The sequence below is a fragment of the Cibotium barometz genome, chromosome 36, assembly GCF_041138505.1.
Source record: "Cibotium barometz isolate CiBa-2024 chromosome 36, ASM4113850v1, whole genome shotgun sequence".
Taxonomy (NCBI): Eukaryota; Viridiplantae; Streptophyta; class Polypodiopsida; order Cyatheales; family Cibotiaceae; genus Cibotium; species Cibotium barometz.
The window spans coordinates 16939872-16959175 of record NC_141081.1 but is presented as its reverse complement, the minus strand read 5'-3'; the positions used below and the strand labels follow the sequence as shown (position 1 = coordinate 16959175).

The 19304-nt window shown below is 46.0% G+C and overlaps 1 protein-coding gene across 1 annotated transcript in view; it reads left to right on the top strand.

The window, feature by feature from the left end:
• The window catches only part of SKIP16 (SKP1/ASK-interacting protein 16), a 58615-nt gene that overhangs the window by 33357 nt on the left and 5954 nt on the right, over positions 1 to 19304 (top strand). Inside the window, exon 2 of the mRNA XM_086775815.1 lies at positions 8286 to 8993. Coding sequence (XP_086631941.1) covers positions 8286 to 8993 — 708 coding nt within the window. The remainder of the gene's footprint in view (positions 1 to 8285; positions 8994 to 19304) is intronic.

The following is a 19304-nucleotide window of genomic DNA, read 5'->3' as shown; positions in this document are numbered from 1 at the left end:
GGTGAGGTCCACCACAATCGTAGCACTGTATGGGGTCTTTTTGTTGTCCGATTCATGTCCCTAGCTTGCGGTATCGGGGTTGCTAAGTACACAGGGTACATTTGATCACCCTCCATGACATAGTGACTTAGGATTTGTGAGGGCGGGCTTGTTGGGTCGTGGGTTTCATAAGTGGAAGTTTCCAAGATTTCTCCCTCATTCCCATCCTCAAAGAGTTCTGTCAGGGTTATGTGACGAACCGGTTCGACTCTAGGTAATGGGGGCTAAGGTGAAAGAACTGGGGGTCGCAAGGGCATTTCTAGTATCCTAAGGATTCCTCTTTGGGCCACTTCTTGGCCAGGTTGAGGTGCATTATGATGCGTTGGAGCTGGGAAAGCCAGCGGTTACCTGGGGTTGGCGGACAGTGCTTGAGGCAAAGCTCGAGCTAGAGTAGCCTTGTGATGATAGCAGTTGGAGATTTCGTGATTACCCCACTTTACACAATATGTACAATAGAGGCTTGGATGGGGTCTCAGATAAGGACACTCGGTGCTAGTATGGTTTTCTCGACAGGTCGGGCACCATATGAGTTTCCTCCTAGGATAAAGATGTGGATGGTTCTCTCGATCCAGGCCTTGGTTGATCCTCCATTAGTGGGTTATCTGTTGCATTAGGGCAGCATCGATTGCTCTACACTTTGTCCAGACACAGACTCTTTACGCTTTTCATTAGGCTTTATGCTGGTGGTCTTGAAGGAGGCTTTTGATGCGCCTTCATGGAGTTGTCGGGAACGTGTTCCTTTGAAGTTGTTCTCAAACTTCAAAGCACTCCTGCAACATTGTTCAAAGGAGGTATGGTCTAAGGCAAACAAGGAGTTATGCAGGGGAATATCTTCGAGTCCCTCTAGGAATCTCCCAATTAATCTCTTCAGAGAACTTATTTCCGGCACTGTAGCGTGAGTGGAGATATCTGACTGTATGAATGTAATCCCTGATGGTTTCACCCTCATTTTGTTTGACGTTATTCGGCTGTTCGACAGGGCTCCATCGGGTACCTTGAGGAGAATACTCCACTTTGAAAGCTTCTTTGAAAGCTTCGAAGGAAGCTTTATCTTCCGTCTTCAAAGATTTGAACCATTGGCCAGCTTTGCTATCCAAGGTAAGGCCAAAAGCACTTATCTTAGTCCGGTCATCTATGTGGCCAAATGCTTCGCAAATCTGATTAAACATCTCCAGGTGAGTAACGGGGTCACATGTACCATCCAACTTTGTGATCAACTTAGAGATGTTCGCTGGATTGGTTCGTTCCGGTAGGTGCAGGGGGAGTGATGCCCGCGGCTAGCCCCTCCCTATTTCCATGGCTAATCTTAACATTTTAGGTGTCAACCCTGTCATGGTAGGAGCTGGCGGTGCTGGTTGGGGAATGGGTTGCGGAGGAGTGGGTCCAGGTGGATAATAGACTATCGGAGGTCTTTGCCCTTTGGGAGGACTGGGTTGTGGCCCACGTGGTCCCGTTTGGTATACTGGGTGCGTCCCTTGAGATGGATACGACTGATAGACATGCAGGCCTGGTTGTTGCGATGGGCCTGGGTAGACCCACCTGCTTTAGTATAATGTCTCAGGCCTTTGCAAAGATGGACCTGGTTGTTGGTCTGGTAAGGTTTCTGGAGCTCTGAATGAATCAGCCACCCCTGAGACAGGTATGGCTCTCCAGATTGGTAATTGGGTCTGGGTCTGATGGCTCTCGCTCTGGCCGACTTCCGCACTAGGATCTAAAGGTGGAACAAGCCCACTTTCTTGGGGTTGATCCATATCTCTCACCTTGATGCAAGGCTTTGCTGAGAATGTGTTGGAGAGATCGGAGCTGGTTCATGGACAGATGGTTTGTCCATACACTGTTGTTCAAGCTCTCTTGCCTCGGGGTCTGGGGTCCCTCGTCCACTATTGGGGAGGTCTTCACTCTCACTGGTATTGTCAACGACAAGCACCGTTTGACTCCACACAGTATTTACCGATGGGTCCGATCTTACTTGCGAAGGGGCATCTCGAGAGCTTATTTCGTTGAAGAGAGGGTTATTTCGCACTAACCTACCCGAGCATAGGTGCATGGAAATATGAAAGTGCTGTGTAGAACCCTCTGAGAAAAATGTTGTAAAAAAAGGAGGAGGAATAGCCGTACGCTGTGAGCGAACGGGCGTATGCTTTCAGAATGTTATGGGAATGGGCGTTTGCTTCTTCCTGTATGGTGATGCCAATGATCGGCAGATGTTTTTTGCTTCTAGGTGCTATGCAGCCAGCGATCTTGTGGATACTTCTTTTGGAGATGTTCTTGCAGCGAAGGATAGTGGGCTAGTTTTTCTCACTGCATTTGAGGAGTTTGTTTCTCCTGTTACCTTCCCTTCAGTTTCTGTGCATACTTCTCCTTGCCAGGATGATATCTTTGGTAATGTTTTTGAGGAAGATAGTGGGCTATCTTTGCTCACAGCTTTTGAGGGGGGTTTGTCTCCTATTGCTTCGCCTTCGACTCATTCTTCAACAACCAGTGACCAAGATGTGTTGTTGGTCGCTTTGCCTTCTATGGAGGAGCTTGCTTCTACGTTGTGTGATGCTATTGAAGAGGCTACTACTACTTCAGTTACCACTACTGTGAATGTTTATACTTCCCTTACTCTGTGTGAGGATTCTGGATTGTGGTCAGGTGTGTCCGTGACCATGCCTGGGGCACAGTGGTACTTCCAAGGATTGAAGGATTGGGATTTGGATTTGGTTGGGCTTGTGGAGTCCCGACATCAGTTTTCAGAGGGGGCAGTTGAGTTCTTACATCTGGCGATGCCGACCTTCGAGGAGGGTGCTTTTGTATAGCATTGGGCTACTCTTGGAAGTTGGTATAGAGTTGGAGTAGATAGACTCTTTCTTTTTAGGGTATTTTCTTCTTGGAGCTTTTCGAAGTTTGTTCAGCATCTGGTGCTGAGAGGGGGTGTTAGCATATTAATCCCTAGATTCTGCCCATGTACGGTGTCCCCTTTTGATCCCTTTTATGGCCCTTGGTTGTGGGCTGGCCACCCCTATTTTTTCCTGTTGTCTTGGTATTTTTGCCAGGTCGGGTGACTTTTCTCCAGTCGGCCAGCTTTGTTTTGTCCAGTCGGCTAGTAGCTTTGCTCCAGTCGGCCAGCCCTCATGACCTATTTATAGGTGGGCTTGTCTCCTCATTTTTTCATAGCTTAGTCATCTTTTGTATCCCTCACTTATGAGACTAGTTTGTCTCTTGCTCGATTGCTTTCATTGCAGTATATTCAGCATAGTTGCGTCATCTCTCTCTCTCTCTCTCTCTCTCTCTCTCTCTCTCTCTCTCTCTCGCACTTCTCAGATCAGCACACTCTAGTGCTTATCTTGCTTCCGCTCTGTGCACTCTTTCAGTGGGCACCCACCAATTCCCTTGTCCCCCATCTTTGACACGTGGCGGATGACCCACGTGATCAAGCTAGACTGCTGCAAGGGACAATAACGTCACTTCCAATGACGGGTGCTTGAACCTGTTGATGATGTGGTGTTAAGGATGATGGTGTGTGCAGCCTCGTAAGGATTCGGTGCCTTTGGCATCTTGGCCAAGCTGAAATTTACAAATATCAATATTAGAAGCCACATTATGGGTTCAATTTCGGAGAATAGGGGGAATACGTAAAGTTTCCTGAGGTTGAGGGAATTTTGGGCATTCAAGGGGAAAAAAAGGGAGGAATAATGAATTTCGAGAATTAGGGAATTAATGAATCATGAAATCGAGGGAAATATAGGGGATTGAGTTGTATTAAACGTCTTCAAAAGACCCAGTAGGTCTATGAGACCAAAAGTGATACAAGAGTGTCCACGTAATCTCATCATGGTACAAAAGAAAACAAGGACTAGAGCTATGAGCATGGAATGTCAAATCCGAGCCATATGATATAAAGTGGGACCATCAATCATCATACAACCTAAGGATATTGAGAGAGAGAGAGAGAGAGAGCCATGCCTTGGAGCAAGTACGTCAACACGTGGATGGTGGAGGTATGTGATGCATGGGGGACGGTAGCACAAAAAACAAGAGAAGCGAAAAAAAATGTACGGGACCCTATCACTTTAGGAAAGCGATCGTTTTGGGATTAAAAAAATTCAGCCACGTCACCTTTCGTATGGCGTACGGATCCGTACTGTACATACTGAATGATTCCATACCAGTATGGAATGCAACTATGGGCACGCTAGTGGATCAAAGTGTGACAAGTGGCCTCACACTTGTCACCTTAGCTCTACATGTCATTATAGCTTTTACTTGCCATTCTAGCTCATGAGAGCCCCAAATCTATAAATTGGAGCCATCTCTCTTCATTTGAGCAAGCTCTAGTACTGCATACTAGCCTCTATCATGTTGGCAACTCTTCTTGGTGGTTCTCTACCATAGTTGTTACGAGGCGCGCCTCTAGTCATTAGAGGCGTACGAGTCTTCCGAGGCGTCTGGGCATAGTTGATTTTTTTTTTGATCCTTTCTAGATTTTGCATATTTCTGACCATTTGGTATTATCACGTTTTTGCTCGTTTGAGCCTCTAGATGGGGGCTATAAGGGCCCCTCTAAAAGCTCTCAAGACTCGCACACTCTCTCTCTCTCGAGTCTCTCCGTCTCTCATACACACTCTCTCTCCCTTCCTTAAGGCTTAAACCTTGCTCAATGCAGCCCCTCTCACACACACTCACTCACTCTCTCTCACCATCATCACCAGCCATTACCTCCACAAAGATTTGGGGTGAGTATGCAGCATCCCTGTACACAGCACAGCACTAGGACAGCCGCCCCTGCCAGACCCATCGGAGCCATGCCCAGAGACATGTGCTTTCTTTACTACTGAGATGGTAAGGAAAGCTATTGACGGGATGAGGACTGGGAGAGCATATGATCATGATGGTTTGGTAGCAGAGCACTTTATTCATGCCATAGATATGCTTGCAGAGCTTATTGCTATGATGTTTAACCGAGCCATGTGTGAGGGTTTTCCTGAGACTTGGAATATGTCCACGATTGTGCCTATCTTCAAGTCAGGGGATCCCATGCTTCCTGGGAATTATCGTACCATCATGATTGGTTACACATTGGCTAGATTATATGCATCTATTCTTGAGCAGGAGTTGAGTAGATGGGCAAAGAGAGAGGGCATACGTGCATCAGGGCAGGCAGGGTTTAGGAGAGGTTTCTCCACTCTTGACCATATCTTGACACTCAGAGCTATTATTGAGGAGGGCAGATTATATGGCAGGAGGATTTATTGTTGCTTTGTGGATTTCCGCAAAGCTTTTGACATAGTACCGAGAGCCAGATTGATGCGCAGACTACAGGAGATGGGAGTGCCCACAGAGTTGATTTGGGGAATCATGGCTTTATACAAGACAGTTGTGGGGCATGTACGTACTACTCAGGGTATATCTCAGATGGTTCACTCCACTATTGGGGTGAAGCAGGGCTGCCCCCTTTCTCCCACCTTATTTGGGATGTATGTAGATGAGGTTTCGGACTATGTAGAGCGGGAGGGTGACAGAGGAGCACAGCTAGCAGGGACATGGATTCCGCTGTTATTGCATGCTGATGATATTGTGCTGATCTCATTTTCTCCAGAGGGGATGCAGCGTCATTTGGATGCATTGCACACGTTTGCACAGGACAGTGGATTGTCTGTTAACCTTGGTAAAACCAAGGTGATGGTGTTTAACACCACAGCATAGTGGGTTAGGAGGTCAGTACCCACCTTTACATATGGTCAGGAGACAGTGGAGTATACAGATGCATGTACTTACCTTGGTGTGGTTTTTAGTGGCCCACTATTTTCCTTGAGGAGAGCAGTGGAGACCAGATTGACAAGAGTTTATGCAGCATTGGGGAGACTAGAGAGGATGTGTTCGCAGGTTCAGTTTCAGGAACCTCGAACAAAGCTCTGGCTCTTTGACACTTTGGTCACTGCAGCCATGCTGTATGGAGTGGAGATATGGGGACCCTCAATGGATCACCACAGCCGAGCTGGTAGCACTGATGGATGGAGATGTATGGAGAGGCCCTTTTTTTTATGATTTCCCGGATGATTAGGGCCAAGGCCTCCGTACCACATGATATTATCCGTGCAGAGATGGCTGCTCCCCCATTGGTAGTAGAGGCACTCACTCGATCAGTCTCCTTTATACATAGCACTTGGGCTCTCCCTAGAGACAGATATGCTCTCTTAGCCCTGGAGTCTTCACGACAGTTGGCATCACAGGGAGACGGATCATGTTGGTATGCACAGATGACAGCTTGGTTCCAACTGCATGGCTTTAGTATGGACAGGCTACCTCCATTTCAGTACTCCCTGGATGCACCCTCCCTCTCTCTCACATGGGCAGAGATTACCAGACTTATCAGGCAGGACTTGACTCAGCTGGACACTAGGAGGACATGGATACAGCCAACACACGAGCTTGGTAGGAAGATGGCTTTCTATAGAGATCATCTTCTCCAGCTCACGGAGGATGGGTTTGTGAGTAGACCCAGCTACATGGATACTCATCTTTCTCATGGGGTACGGTGTGCTATTGGTCAGATGCGCACATCCTCACACCAGCTAGAGATTGAGACTGGCTGATTCAGAGGAGTACCAGTTGAGGCCAGGATTTGTCAGTTGTGCGAGATGGAGCCAGAGACAGTTACATTACATATGTCAGTGTCCAGTATATTATGAGATACGAGGCCGTTTTAACTGCCTGTTTAGAGAGGGTTTCGGACCACTTTCCAGAGTCATGAGATACCAAGATCAGAGATGCCTCGGATCATACTTGTTGGAGCTGCGTAGACATAAAGAGGGTCTCTTGAGAGGGAGGGGATCAGAGAGGGAGAGACACCTACAGAGGCAGATTACAGACTTCTTTTGACTAGAGATTGAGCAGTCAAGCTAGCAGGCATTGCAGCTAGAGTATAGCCGCACCAGAGGTACACTGATTGATCGGGCTATAGAGCTGGGGCGGTCCAGGCGCCCCAAGATGAGAGGCCCATCTCGACACCGGCGGAGACTACAACAGAGGATCAGGACCATACTAGCACGGCATGGGAGACGTCCAGTTAGAGTACTCACCATGGAGGACATTGAGGATATCTGCCATCGATTGATGAGACATCTTTGGATAGTGATGTATATGATGCTTACCTTTGTTGCTGGAGTTTTCCTCCCCAGATGTTATCCATTAGGAGCTCCTAGTACCTTACTTTTCCTCATAGTTATTTTTTCAGTTACAGTTAGTTGTTTAGTTGTTTTAGCTTTTCTTACACAGACACTGTATCAGATCCACCAATTGTTGTAACATTTTTGGTCTCATATGTCATTTTGGCCTTTTAAGGACGTTAATATATCATTTCATTTCATTTCTCACACTCTCTGTCTCCTTCTCTCATACACAACCAAGTGACACCCTCTCTCTCTCTCTCTCTCTCTCTCTCTCTCTCTCTCTCTAATAATCCATCTTAGAAGGGTCTGGTTGATGAGCTGAGACCTTGGGGTGTTTGGAAATATTATCTGCTCTTCTGTGATATGCAATAGGTTCTGGAGATGCAACTTCAGAATACAAGGGTTTAGAGGCCATCTCGAACAGAAACACAACACAGTATATAGCAAAGGGCAAGCTGCCAGTAAGTAGTGATGAACAGGGCAGAAGATGACTCGATCAATGATGTTGCATTATTGCAGGCTGCGAACTATGAGTATTGAATCTGTGCAGGGCAGCAGCTAACGGACAAGTGTGACGAATCTCTGCTGAGCGGCATGTTGATTGCGACTTTATGCTGAAGGCGACGAACTGAAAAGACACACCCCTTCCTGCTGGAGACGGCGATGAGCAGGGAAACGAGCGGCTACACATGATGACTATCTGGACAAGCTACGAGCGACTGTCTTGACAAGGGACGAGATACTATCTAGACGAGCAGGGTGACAAGCAGCGAACAGGTTGACGAACGATGAAAGGTTGTCTGTAAGAACAGGGCGACAAGCGGCGAACCCACACACACACCCACCCACCCACTAAAAATAAAAAACCACCCTCCGGGAAAACATTTAGGAAACATCTGGCAAGGTAGGAAACGTTTAGGAAACATGTTTTTGGAAATGCCTGGTTTCTATGATTTGAACACTAGTGCTGGTGAAGTTGATACTGAATTTGTGAATAGAATTTGAGGACTTACCATTTCGATATCGTTTTTTTTTTGGGGGGGTGGGGGGTAAAATAAATCGTTGACTCTTTTTTTTTTGTGCAATTAATAGGAGGCTTACAAAATTTGGCATGCAAGTTTTCGTAAGTATCCATTGTCAATGGTCGTACGAGCCAAAAAATGTTGGGACTTTTTGAAGTCGTGGGCATCATCCAATTTTCCAGAGGTTGCTGACTCACTCCGAGCTGGTGTCTCAGAAGAAGATCTTGATAAGGTAGAGGAAACACTAGGTTGGAAGCTCCCGCTACCAGTTCGCGTCCTGTATCGTTTTTGTGATGGGCAGGACACAGCTATGGATGAATCTGATGATGATGAATCTTATAATAGACATTATGTGGGCCTGCTCGGTGGTTATAGCTTCTACAGTCATACAGTCAATGTGCATTTTTTGTCACTGCAGAAGGTTTTGCTGCTAACACAGTATTTTATACCTCAATGGGGAGATCTAGAAGCTGCAAGAAAGTGGATTGTTATAGCAGCATCTTTCCCTCTGCAGAAGTTCTTTTTACTTAATTGTGATGATGGTTCACTCCATGTTGGAACTCGGAAATTGGCAACTGATGGAGAATTGATGAGCTGTGTTCCACCCTCTTTAGAGGCTGCAAATATGCAAGATTCCATGCTATTTTGGCTTGAAGAGTATTGCACAAGGTTAAATCTTGGAATGCATAGTGTGCAGAAATTTGATGGAGCTAGCAGCATAAGTCTTTATCCTGAACAGGAGCCTTTGTGCACAGAGGCTGTGTCTTATGGTGTACAGGTTAGTGTTATTTAAGCTTTGCATACATAATACTGTATTTAACCATGGTTTAAATCTTTGTTCTGTACAATTGGTTTCATTGGAGATCATGATTTGGGAGTCAGTACATGAGGTGTATAAATGCTATCAAAAATCTTATGAAGGATGTATTCACCTGTTTCAATTTTGTGAAATTGCTTTTGTTTGAATGCTTATGTTTTTATATGGGTTCATATTTTCAGTCTGGTTGTGATGTGTGCTGTATTCGTGTAATGGCATTCCATATACCATGTAAGTTTTAGACATGAAACATGCCATATGATCTCAACAAACATATCCTTACTTGACAATTGCAATCAGCTTCTCATATCATATTGTTTTATGAAAAACATGCCTCAAGGCCGTCAAGGTTTATATTGAGCATCTAGCTGTCCTTAATGTAGAGACTATTGTCGTGTAGAGCATCTTCCTCTCTGCTGAACTAAGGGTGGGAGACCAAGCTGCCTTCGGAGGGCACTCAAGTTGCTACAAGGATTTACTCAGGGGCGAGGGGGGGGGGGGTGGGGGGGGATAACAGGGTGCTCTTCTCCGTAATAAAGTGTGGAGAGGATCAATGAGGCCACTGTAATTGGGTGGGCATCTGACAAATGTGGGGGGGATTTCCCCCACCACTTGGTGGGTGGAACTAGAGGGGTTGACCAGCCTAAAGTGGACCTATTTTTGCTCCATTGATTGGCTCTTTCTCTCTCCATGGCTTGAAGGAAAATTACCATTGCTGTATGGCCTGTATTTGGGCATCCTTTTCGTTGTTTTGCTCTCCCCCAACCACCAGCTGCTGTACAATTGATACTTCAATACTCAACGTGCTGTTTGAGATGCATCTCCACCTACTTGCTGCTGTGTGGTTATAGCTTGGGGTACCGAGAGTTCTTGAAAAGCTGGTCCATGTGATGGGTGAAACTGTCTTAGCTGATTGGAGAGCACTGTAGAAGACATTTGAAGACTTTGAAGAAATTGAACATGAAGTCCAATTGAAGGTGATTGAGGACCAATTTATGACTCTTGAAGACTTAAAAGATTCCACATGCACTACTTGGAGCAGAACTAGCTACATGTTGCTTGTATCAGCTGTAAATTGAAGATATGGATTGCATAAGGGCTGTATGCCATATGGGAACTTGTCTCCTTGATTTTGGGTTGCCATAGTACTCACTTTCATCATTAAAGGTCCTTGGGACATTTGTATTGTGCAAGCTTATGAAGCCTTTTATTTGATAAACTGAAATTATGAGAGAGAGAGAGAAAGAAAGAAAGAAAGAAAGAAAGATTTTATTAACGTCTTCGAGAAGACCGAACTCGGCCTATGAGACAAATCAGTGTACCTATGTGGGGTATCCTCTGTCATCCCAACAAAATGAAAAAGTACTGAACTAAAAAGCTGAATTTGGGTGTGCAATAAGTACAATGAGTGGGGGAGGGGATGGAGCTCTACTACTAGGAGAATGCAAAGCTATATGCATGGAGTATACAATCATGATATGCAACTTAGCTAGCTCCATCCTGTACCATACTGGGGGTATAAAATGGTATACATCAATGAAGGGGGTGTCCACAGCTCCCTGAAGAACATGCCTGGGTCTGCTCTGAAGCGAGCTAGTCGCTCCGCACCCTCTCTATGAAATTGAGCTTTGATCTCTGTCATCTCTCTTTGGTATAGGCGTGGTGTCGAAAGCTAGATGTCATCTGTCTCCTACGGGCTCTGAGTGTCTCTGCTCTCTGGAGAGTAATTCCCTCATGTGTAGGGGCTGGGAGTGGGATGGATCTCTGAAAAAATGTAGTAATCTGTGTCTGTCGTCCCCCCTTTGGAGCTGTCTGAGCCTGTAATGATGTCTCTTTGTGACGCTGTATGTCTAGAATGAATCTCCCCAGTATGCGCTGGTCTGCTGTCTCAAAGATCTGGCGTAGGGATGTGGTGAATGGGAGAGAGAATTAGGGTTAGAGATTCATGTGGGAGACATACACAGAGAAAAGGGAGAGAGAGAGAGAGAGAGTTGTGGGGATAAGTCAACTTACCAAGATGAGTGTGTGACTCCCCTATCACACATGTATATTGCACTAGTACAGAGTGTGCACTTAGTACATTAAAAGTACTAAGTGTACTATGTACTATAACTTATGGGCTTTTACACACTATAAGGGTGGGCATAATGCCTTTACCCCAACAACCTCCCACTTAAAGGCAAAGTGCCCTTAAGTAAAGGAAAAGAAAAATCAGCATGTACATGATAATATACAAGGCCATATCAAGGCTGAAACTGGCCTCATCCAATGCCCATCAAGTGTCTGCAATGAGCAAACCGCTCCGGAGGCAAACTCTTTGTCAACAGATCAGCCGGGTTGTCATCCGTGTGAATCTTAACAAGCTGAATTTGCTTGTTCTCTATCACCTCTCTGATGAAGTGATACTTCACATCCACATGCTTCGTCTTTGCATGAAAGACAGGGTTCTTTGCCAACTGGATGGCACTCTGACTGTCACAATGCAACAATGGAATATCCCCTGTATAACCCAAATCAACCACTAACCGAGATAGCCATAATGCCTCCTTGCAAGCCTCTGTGGCTGCAATATACTCAGCCTCTGTAGTAGATAAGGCAGTGCACTTCTGCATCCTGGATATCCATGACACAGCACCTCCTGTGAATGTAAACACATAACCGGTAGTAGACTTCCGGTTATCTGGATGACCGGCATAATCCGAATCCGTGCAACCATGCACTAATGCATCCTGTTTGCCAAAACAAATGCACATATCCTGTGTGCCCTTCAGGTATCTCATGACACCTTTCACTGCTTCCCAATGCTTCTTGCCAGGGTTGGCCATGTATCTAGAAACCACTCCCACTGCAAATGCAATGTCCGGCCTAGTAGCAACCATGGCATACATGAGACTGCCACAAGCTGAAGCATACGGAATCTTGGCCATATCAGCCCTGCCACTATCTAACTGTGGGCTGTCCATAGCACTGAGTTTCACATATGGAGGCAAAGGAGTACTAGTCTTCTTCCCCCCGTCCATATTGAACCTCTGCAAGACTTTGCCAATGTATTCCTTCTGAGACAAATACAACACATGCTGATTTCTGTCCCGAAGTATCCGCATACCCAAGATGTGATTTGTATCACCCAAATCCTTCATATCAAAGGTTTGATGCAGCCTCTGCTTCAAGGTATCCATCTCCTTACGAGATTTCCCGGCAATCAACATATCATCAACATACAAGATGAGGATCAATAGACTGCCATCCAAAGCTTTCTTGGTGTATAAGCAGTGATCTATGTCACTTCTCCTGAAATTCTGGGATTTCATAAATGTATCAAATTTATGATACCATTCCCTTGGTGCCTGTTTGAGCCCATAAAGACTCTTTTTCAGCTTGCATACAGCTTCTCCTTTCCATTTACTGCATAACCCTCTGGCTGCTGCATATATATCTCCTCATGGAGATCACCGTGAAGAAAAGCAGTCTTCACATCCATCTGAATCAAGTCCAGATCATCATGAGCAACCAAAGCTAATACAACTCTAAGTGTGGTCATTTTGACCACTGGAGAGAAGATCTCATCAAAGTCCACACCATATTCCTGCTTGAAGCCCTTAGCCACTAACCTGGCTTTGTATCTTGGCTTTGCATCAGGTGCAACTTTGAGTCTGTAAACCCACTTGCATGGCAAAACCTTCTTGCCTGCAGGCAAATGCACCAACTTCCATGTTCCATTTTTGTGCAGAGAATCCATCTCTGACTTCATGGCACGCTCCCAAAGAGCCTTGTCTGCCCTCTGTAAAGCCTCCTTATAACATGAGGGCTCCCCACAGTCAGTAAGCATCAAGTAGTCAACCCCGGGAACAAACCTGTCAGGGGCTCTGGAGGGTCTTGTGGACCTCCGTACCCAATGACCATCATTTGCAGGTTGCTGTCCAGCCTGCATATCACCTATTGGTGGCTCCTGTTCCATGCCATAAGGCTGAAAAATCATGCCCGGTATCTCCTCTAACTGTGGGATATCCATAGGGATATCTTCTGCCATCTCTGGCTGTCCATTTGGACCATTTTCAGCACCATTTAAGGGCTGGTTTTGCTGCTGTAATGGCTGATTTACAACCCTTGGTTGTTGTCCATGATGTCCATCATCATCAAAGATGACTCTGCTAGGCTCCTGTTGCCTTGCAGGCTCCTTATACATGCATGTTTCATCAAAAATGACATCATTGCTGCGTATAATCTTTCTATTCACGGGATCCCAAAGTCTATATCCCATTTCACCTTTGTCACCATATCCTAGGAATATGCATTTGTGAGACTTAGGATCAAGTTTGGTGCGCATTTCCCTGCGTATGTGCACGTACGCAACGCAACCAAACACTCTCAAGTGCTTGTATGACGGAGGCTTCCCTGTCCATACTTCCTCTGGCACTTTCCCACCAAGCCTCGTGTTAGGTGACCTGTTTATAAGATGAATGGCTGTCATAACAGCTTCAGCCCAAAAACCATGAGGTAATGCAGCATGTGACAACATAGAACGGACCTTTTCCTGAATGGTCCTGTTCATCCTCTCTGCTGTCCCGTTTTGTGGAGGATCATAAGGAGTAGAGAGCTCCCTCTTGATGCCTTTAGCATCACAAAAGTCCTGAAACTGTTTGGACATATACTCTCCACCATTGTCGGAACGCAAAGCCTTCAGTGTTTTGCCAGTTTGATTCTCAACAAGAGCAACAAACTTCTCAAACACTGAGAATGTATCACTCTTCAAACGAAGAGGATAAACCCACACCTTGCGTGTGGCATCATCAATAAAAGACACAAAATATTTTGCCCCTCCCAAAGAAAGCTGAGGCATCTCACATACATCTGTATGCACAAGCTCTAACTGAGCATCTTTCTGTCCAAGAGCTTTCTTGTGGGGGCACTGTAGTTGCCTACCATATATACAATGCTCACAAAACTGAAAACTTGAAAACTTTAGAGAAGGCAAGTAACCCAAACGAGACAATTGCTCCATTTCTTTGACACTCATGTGTCCCAACCGGCTATGCCACATAGAGATTTCCGGCAGCTCGGTTGCATTTACATTAGCATGGTGACAAACACCTGCATGCATGAAATAAAGAGTGTCCACCTTAGAGCCTCTGGCAACAACGAGTGAGCCCTTACTAATCTTCCATTTTCCACGACCAAATGTGGTAACATAGTCAGCATCATCAAGCTGTCCAGTAGAAAGCAGGTTCTTCTTGATCTCAGGCACATGCCTGACATCATGGAGCATAAGCTGTGAGCCATCTGGAAACACAAGCCTCACATCACCTCTGCCAAGAATCTTGCATGCATGGTTATCACCCAAATAAACTACTCCTTCATTGCCAGCAGTATACCTGACAAACAAGTCTCTGCAACTTGTGACATGAAAGGAGGCACCTGAATCAATGATCCATGAGTGCATACCATGACCATCTCCTGTAAGAAGTGAATGGGCATCAAGTGAAGACGTGAATAGGACCTCATCCTCACTGTCACCTGCATGTGACACATTGATTTCTTCAATCTTGACTCCACTTTTGCCCTTTGGTGGCTTTACATCTTTGTCTTTGTCTTTGCCTTTTCCCTTTTCTTTTTGATCATTTTTCCATTTGTAGCATTGCTTTTTGATGTGTCTCTTCTTGCCACAATAATGGCATTCCAAGTCCTTTTTGGAGCGAGACTTGCTCCTTCCCTGTTCTTGGCTTTTATCCCTTTGCTGGGATCTCCCACGTGCATTCATTGCATTGGACTTTCCAACAGAATTGTTCTTCCTGTTCATCTCTTCTTGAAGAAGAGCACCCTCAACATCTGCATATGACAGCATAGCATTCGAATTGCTAGTGGCTGTCCTGAATGTGTCCCAACTCTCTGGCAAAGTGCATAAAAGAAAAGTGGCTTTGAACTCATCGTCCATTGCCAACTTTTGATTAATAACTTGGCTGACAATACCATTAAACTCATTTAGATGGGCTGTCATAGACGCCCCTTCCTTCATCTGAAGACCTATGAGTTTCTTCAACCAATACACTTTGCTTGAGGCACTTTGCTGGGCATACAAGTCTTGCAATCTCTGCCACATTCCCCAAGCTGTCTTCTCTTCACGAATGCTGAAAAGTAAAGAGTCTGACACAGATAACATGATAGTAGATCTTGCCAGCTCATCCATATCTTCCCACTCTTCAGCAGTAAGAGAAGCGGGCTTTACACCCCTTTCTTTGATAGGCTTGTGCTGCTTCTTCTGGAGCAACACATTATAGCACTGGGTTTGCCAAATATCATAGTTATGTGAGCCTTCAAGCTTCTTGATGTGAAGCAATGAAGAGCTCTCACCTGTGGTTGCCATAGCAATATGCAACCTGTCAATGCCTGACTCCCTGCAAAATGTGCAAACACTGCACCAAAAGCACACAAAGTGCTCACAGTTGTTCTCCCAAGCTTTATCTCCCACTGCGGAAGCAAGAATGCAACTTTTCTCCCACTGTATGTGATGAAATCACCAAAATCTGGTTGCTGCAGATTCAGGACAGCACCTTAAATGTGCTCTGTTGCCCTTCCAAAGTACTGTACAGCAGTACTAAGTGCTCACCTGTGATGTACCAAACCTGTACCGGCAAGTACAGCTGCTGAAATTGAACCTTTTCCTCACTCAAATCAGTGTACAGCCATGCCAAAACTTGTACAAAGCTGTACCAAATCTGTACCAGCAGGTACAGTAGCAATAAATGCTCTCCTGGCTGTCCAAATGAATGAAAATCAGACTTTTACAGTCCCGAACACTGCATACAACAGTCCTGAACAGAAATTGGGCAAAAGCCCCTTGACTGCAAGCTGATTTCTGAGGATTCAAGGCATAAAAGTCTTGTCTGCTGCTTTGCCAAGCTTAACAAGCATAAAATCTTGAAAAGCCCCTTGATTTAAGATCAATTGCTGATCATACATGGTACATTGACGCACATGAAGGCATCCAGAGTCTTCGCGATGCTTCCCCCTGGCCACATATACATCCAATACATGAAAGCTCCTTGATTTACAGGCACATTGAGTGCTTGTCAGGCATCAACACATTGCCCAAAGCGTCAAATGCGATTGCCTGCATGCAAATCAATCCAATCGGCACAAAAGCCCCTTGATTTGCACTGCAATTTGCTGCAATTTTGCTCGAATGTACGATTTCTCACATCATACAGCATGTATGAGTGCTTAATTGTACAATTACATCAAAAGCCCCAAATTTCGACATCCAATTTCCTGCAAATTGATCTTGATTGTGACCAATGTCACCCAATTTTGCCAATTTTGCTAAAAAATTGAGCAATTTGGCACCTGTACCTGCTCAATTGATGATTGTACCTGCCCAATTGCAAATCCCAAAAAAAAATTGAAGCATGTACCTTTGAAATCAGCTGATTTCTCTTTTTGTTGCAGGAAAGAGGGTGATGAATTTGCTGCTGCTGTATTGATGCAGGTCTTGCAGGTTGTGTGGAGCGTGAAATAATTCAACTACGAAGGTGGTGAAGCTATGGCAACGGTTGCAACATCTCTGGCAGCTTCGTTTCTGGAGTCTTCAACGCAGGAGCTGTCGTCTACCTCAGAGTCTTTCCGTGTGGGCTGTTCGCTTCTCAGCGTACAGGGTAATCGTGCAGGTGGCCTATATTAGCGACGGATTCTGCTACCACGTTGCCACGTTTTCTTTGAAAAAAAAAACGGCGATCACAAACTGGCACAACTTTTATGTGTCCGCCTGAGTGTACACACCCGCCCACCTGCCTAGCTCGACGGCTCGCTCGTAGGCGACTACGGCTCAACAGCGCTCAACAGGAGGCAGCTCAAGTCGTCTTTGCGCACAGGAGAGGACGACGTTGAGTTTGCTGCTGCTGCCCGTTATGGAGTCGGGGAAGAACGCTGCGGCCCTTGCTGTGCTTGATTGGCTGCGCCTGAGTGGCTGGGCAGTCCTCGTGGCTGCTGGGCAGCCCACGCTACTGGCTGGGCTGGGCTGCCTACGCCCAGCTGCTGGGCAGCAGTTGAGCAGCCCACGCCTGTTGGCTGGGCAGAGAAAGGCGACCAAAAAAGGCAAGGCGACCCTCAGATCAGAATTCAGCACGACCAGAATTCAGCTCAGATCAGAATTCAGCATAACAGTACGACTGCTCCACTGCTGAGTTAAGCTTAAGGCTCTGATACCAGTTGAATGGGAGAGAGAATTAGGGTTAGAGATTCATGTGGGAGACATACACAGAGAAAAGGGAGAGAGAGAGAGAGAGAGAGAGAGAGAGAGAGAGAGTTGTGGGGATAAGTCAACTCACCAAGATGAGTGTGTGACTCCCCTATCACACATGTATATTGCACTAGTACACATAGTGCACTTAGTACATTAAAAGTACTAAGTGTACTATGTACTATAACTTATGGGCTTTTACACACTATAAGGGTGGGCATAATGCCTTTACCCCAACATGTGGCTCTCTGAATAAAATGGGATATCTCTCTCTGATGGCTGTATATGCTCTGCATCTACATACATAATGCTCCTCCCTCCTCTCTGCACAATCTGCATACCCTCTCCTCTCGGGGGATCCGTGCTGCTCTGCCAGTCTCGATCTCCAATCGATGTGATGAAACTCTAAGCTGACCAATAGCCACTCGGGAGCCGTGTGGTAAAAAGCCCTCCATGTATCTAGGCCTCTCTATAAATCCATCATCAGTGACACTCATGAAGTGATCTCTGTAGTATAGCATCTTCGGTGGAAGAGGCTGTGTAGGCGATATCCATGTCTCTCGTGTATAGAGCTGCCATAGGTCCTGTCTCAATACTCTGTTCCTCTCACTATGAGAGAGACGGATATGTGGTGCATCCCTGTCATACTGGAATGGCAGTAGATGATCCATGTCTAGGCCATGCTATGAGAACCAATGTGTGACCTGTGCATACCATGATCCTCTGTCTCTTGCCTCAGCGAGCTGTCTAGATGCCTCAAAAGCTCTGTATGACAATCTGTCCTGTGGCATCTCTCTGAATTTGTCTAGCAGGCATATAGTCTGGAATATGGCTTGGATAATGTCATGAGGTACTAACGGTTTGCTGCGTATCATGCGTGCCATCATGAGGGCCTGTGGTCTCTCTATCTGTGTCCACCAATGGGTAGCAAGGCCTGGCACCCATACCGCTGCTCCATACATCAGTGCCGGTGTGACTAATGTGTCAAATAGCCACCCCTTCGTGTGGGGCTCCTAAAAATGCGCCTGGTGGCACTCTCTCTCTAGCATAGCCAATGCTGCATATCCCCGTGTCAATCTGGCTCGAGCTGCTGAACCCATGGTAAAGCGCGTGGCTGCTGCGGAGAAGGTAACCCCTAGGTACACGTATGATGTCACCACCTTCACCTGGCGTCCTGCGAGAGTGAATGTCAGCTGACTCTTGCCCTGTCTCGATGTATGAAAGACCATAACCTTGGTTTTCCCAAGGTTCACAGTAAGACCCCTATGTGTGCAGAAATCATGGAGTGCATGTATATGCTGCTGTAGACCTCCTGGAGACTCAGACACTAATACAATATCATCAGCATAAAGCATAATATGTACTGAGATACTTGCTAGATCAACTCCATCTCCGCCTCCCCTTGTAATGAAGTCAGCCACCTCATCAATGTATAACCCAAATAGCGTGGAGGAAAGTGGGCATCCTTGCTTCACACCAATGGTGCTAGCAATAGTCTCGGACATACCTCCTGGGCATCTGACTCGCCCAAAAGCCTGCTCATATAATGCATAGATGCCCCATGTCATATCTACTGGTATGCCTAGAGACTGCAGGCACTGAAAGAGCCTCTCTCGTGGTACTGTGTCAAATGCCTTGCGGAAATCCACAAAGCAGCAATAGAGCTTTCTCTTCCTCACTCTAGCCTGATCAATCAGGTGGTTGGCTTGCCAGATGTTGGCAGCAGGCAAGGACGTTGCAGTTCTTGCATACGTAGTAAGCAGCACATGGAATCCTTTCCGAAGCAGGCTTCCAGGCGGGCTTCAAAACCATTGGAGTTACTGACTTGTGTGGACCTCAACAGACACCATCATTGGGAGGATCTCTCTATTTCATGCTGCTTGTTGATGACTGTACCAGATTCACGTGGGTCTACTTTCTTTCACAGAAGGACCAAGCTTTTGCACGGTTCAAGGATTGGCACGTGATGGTGGAAAAAGAGTCTGGATTGCAGGTAAAGACTCTCAGGGCTGACAAAGGGGGTGAATTCTCTTCGAATG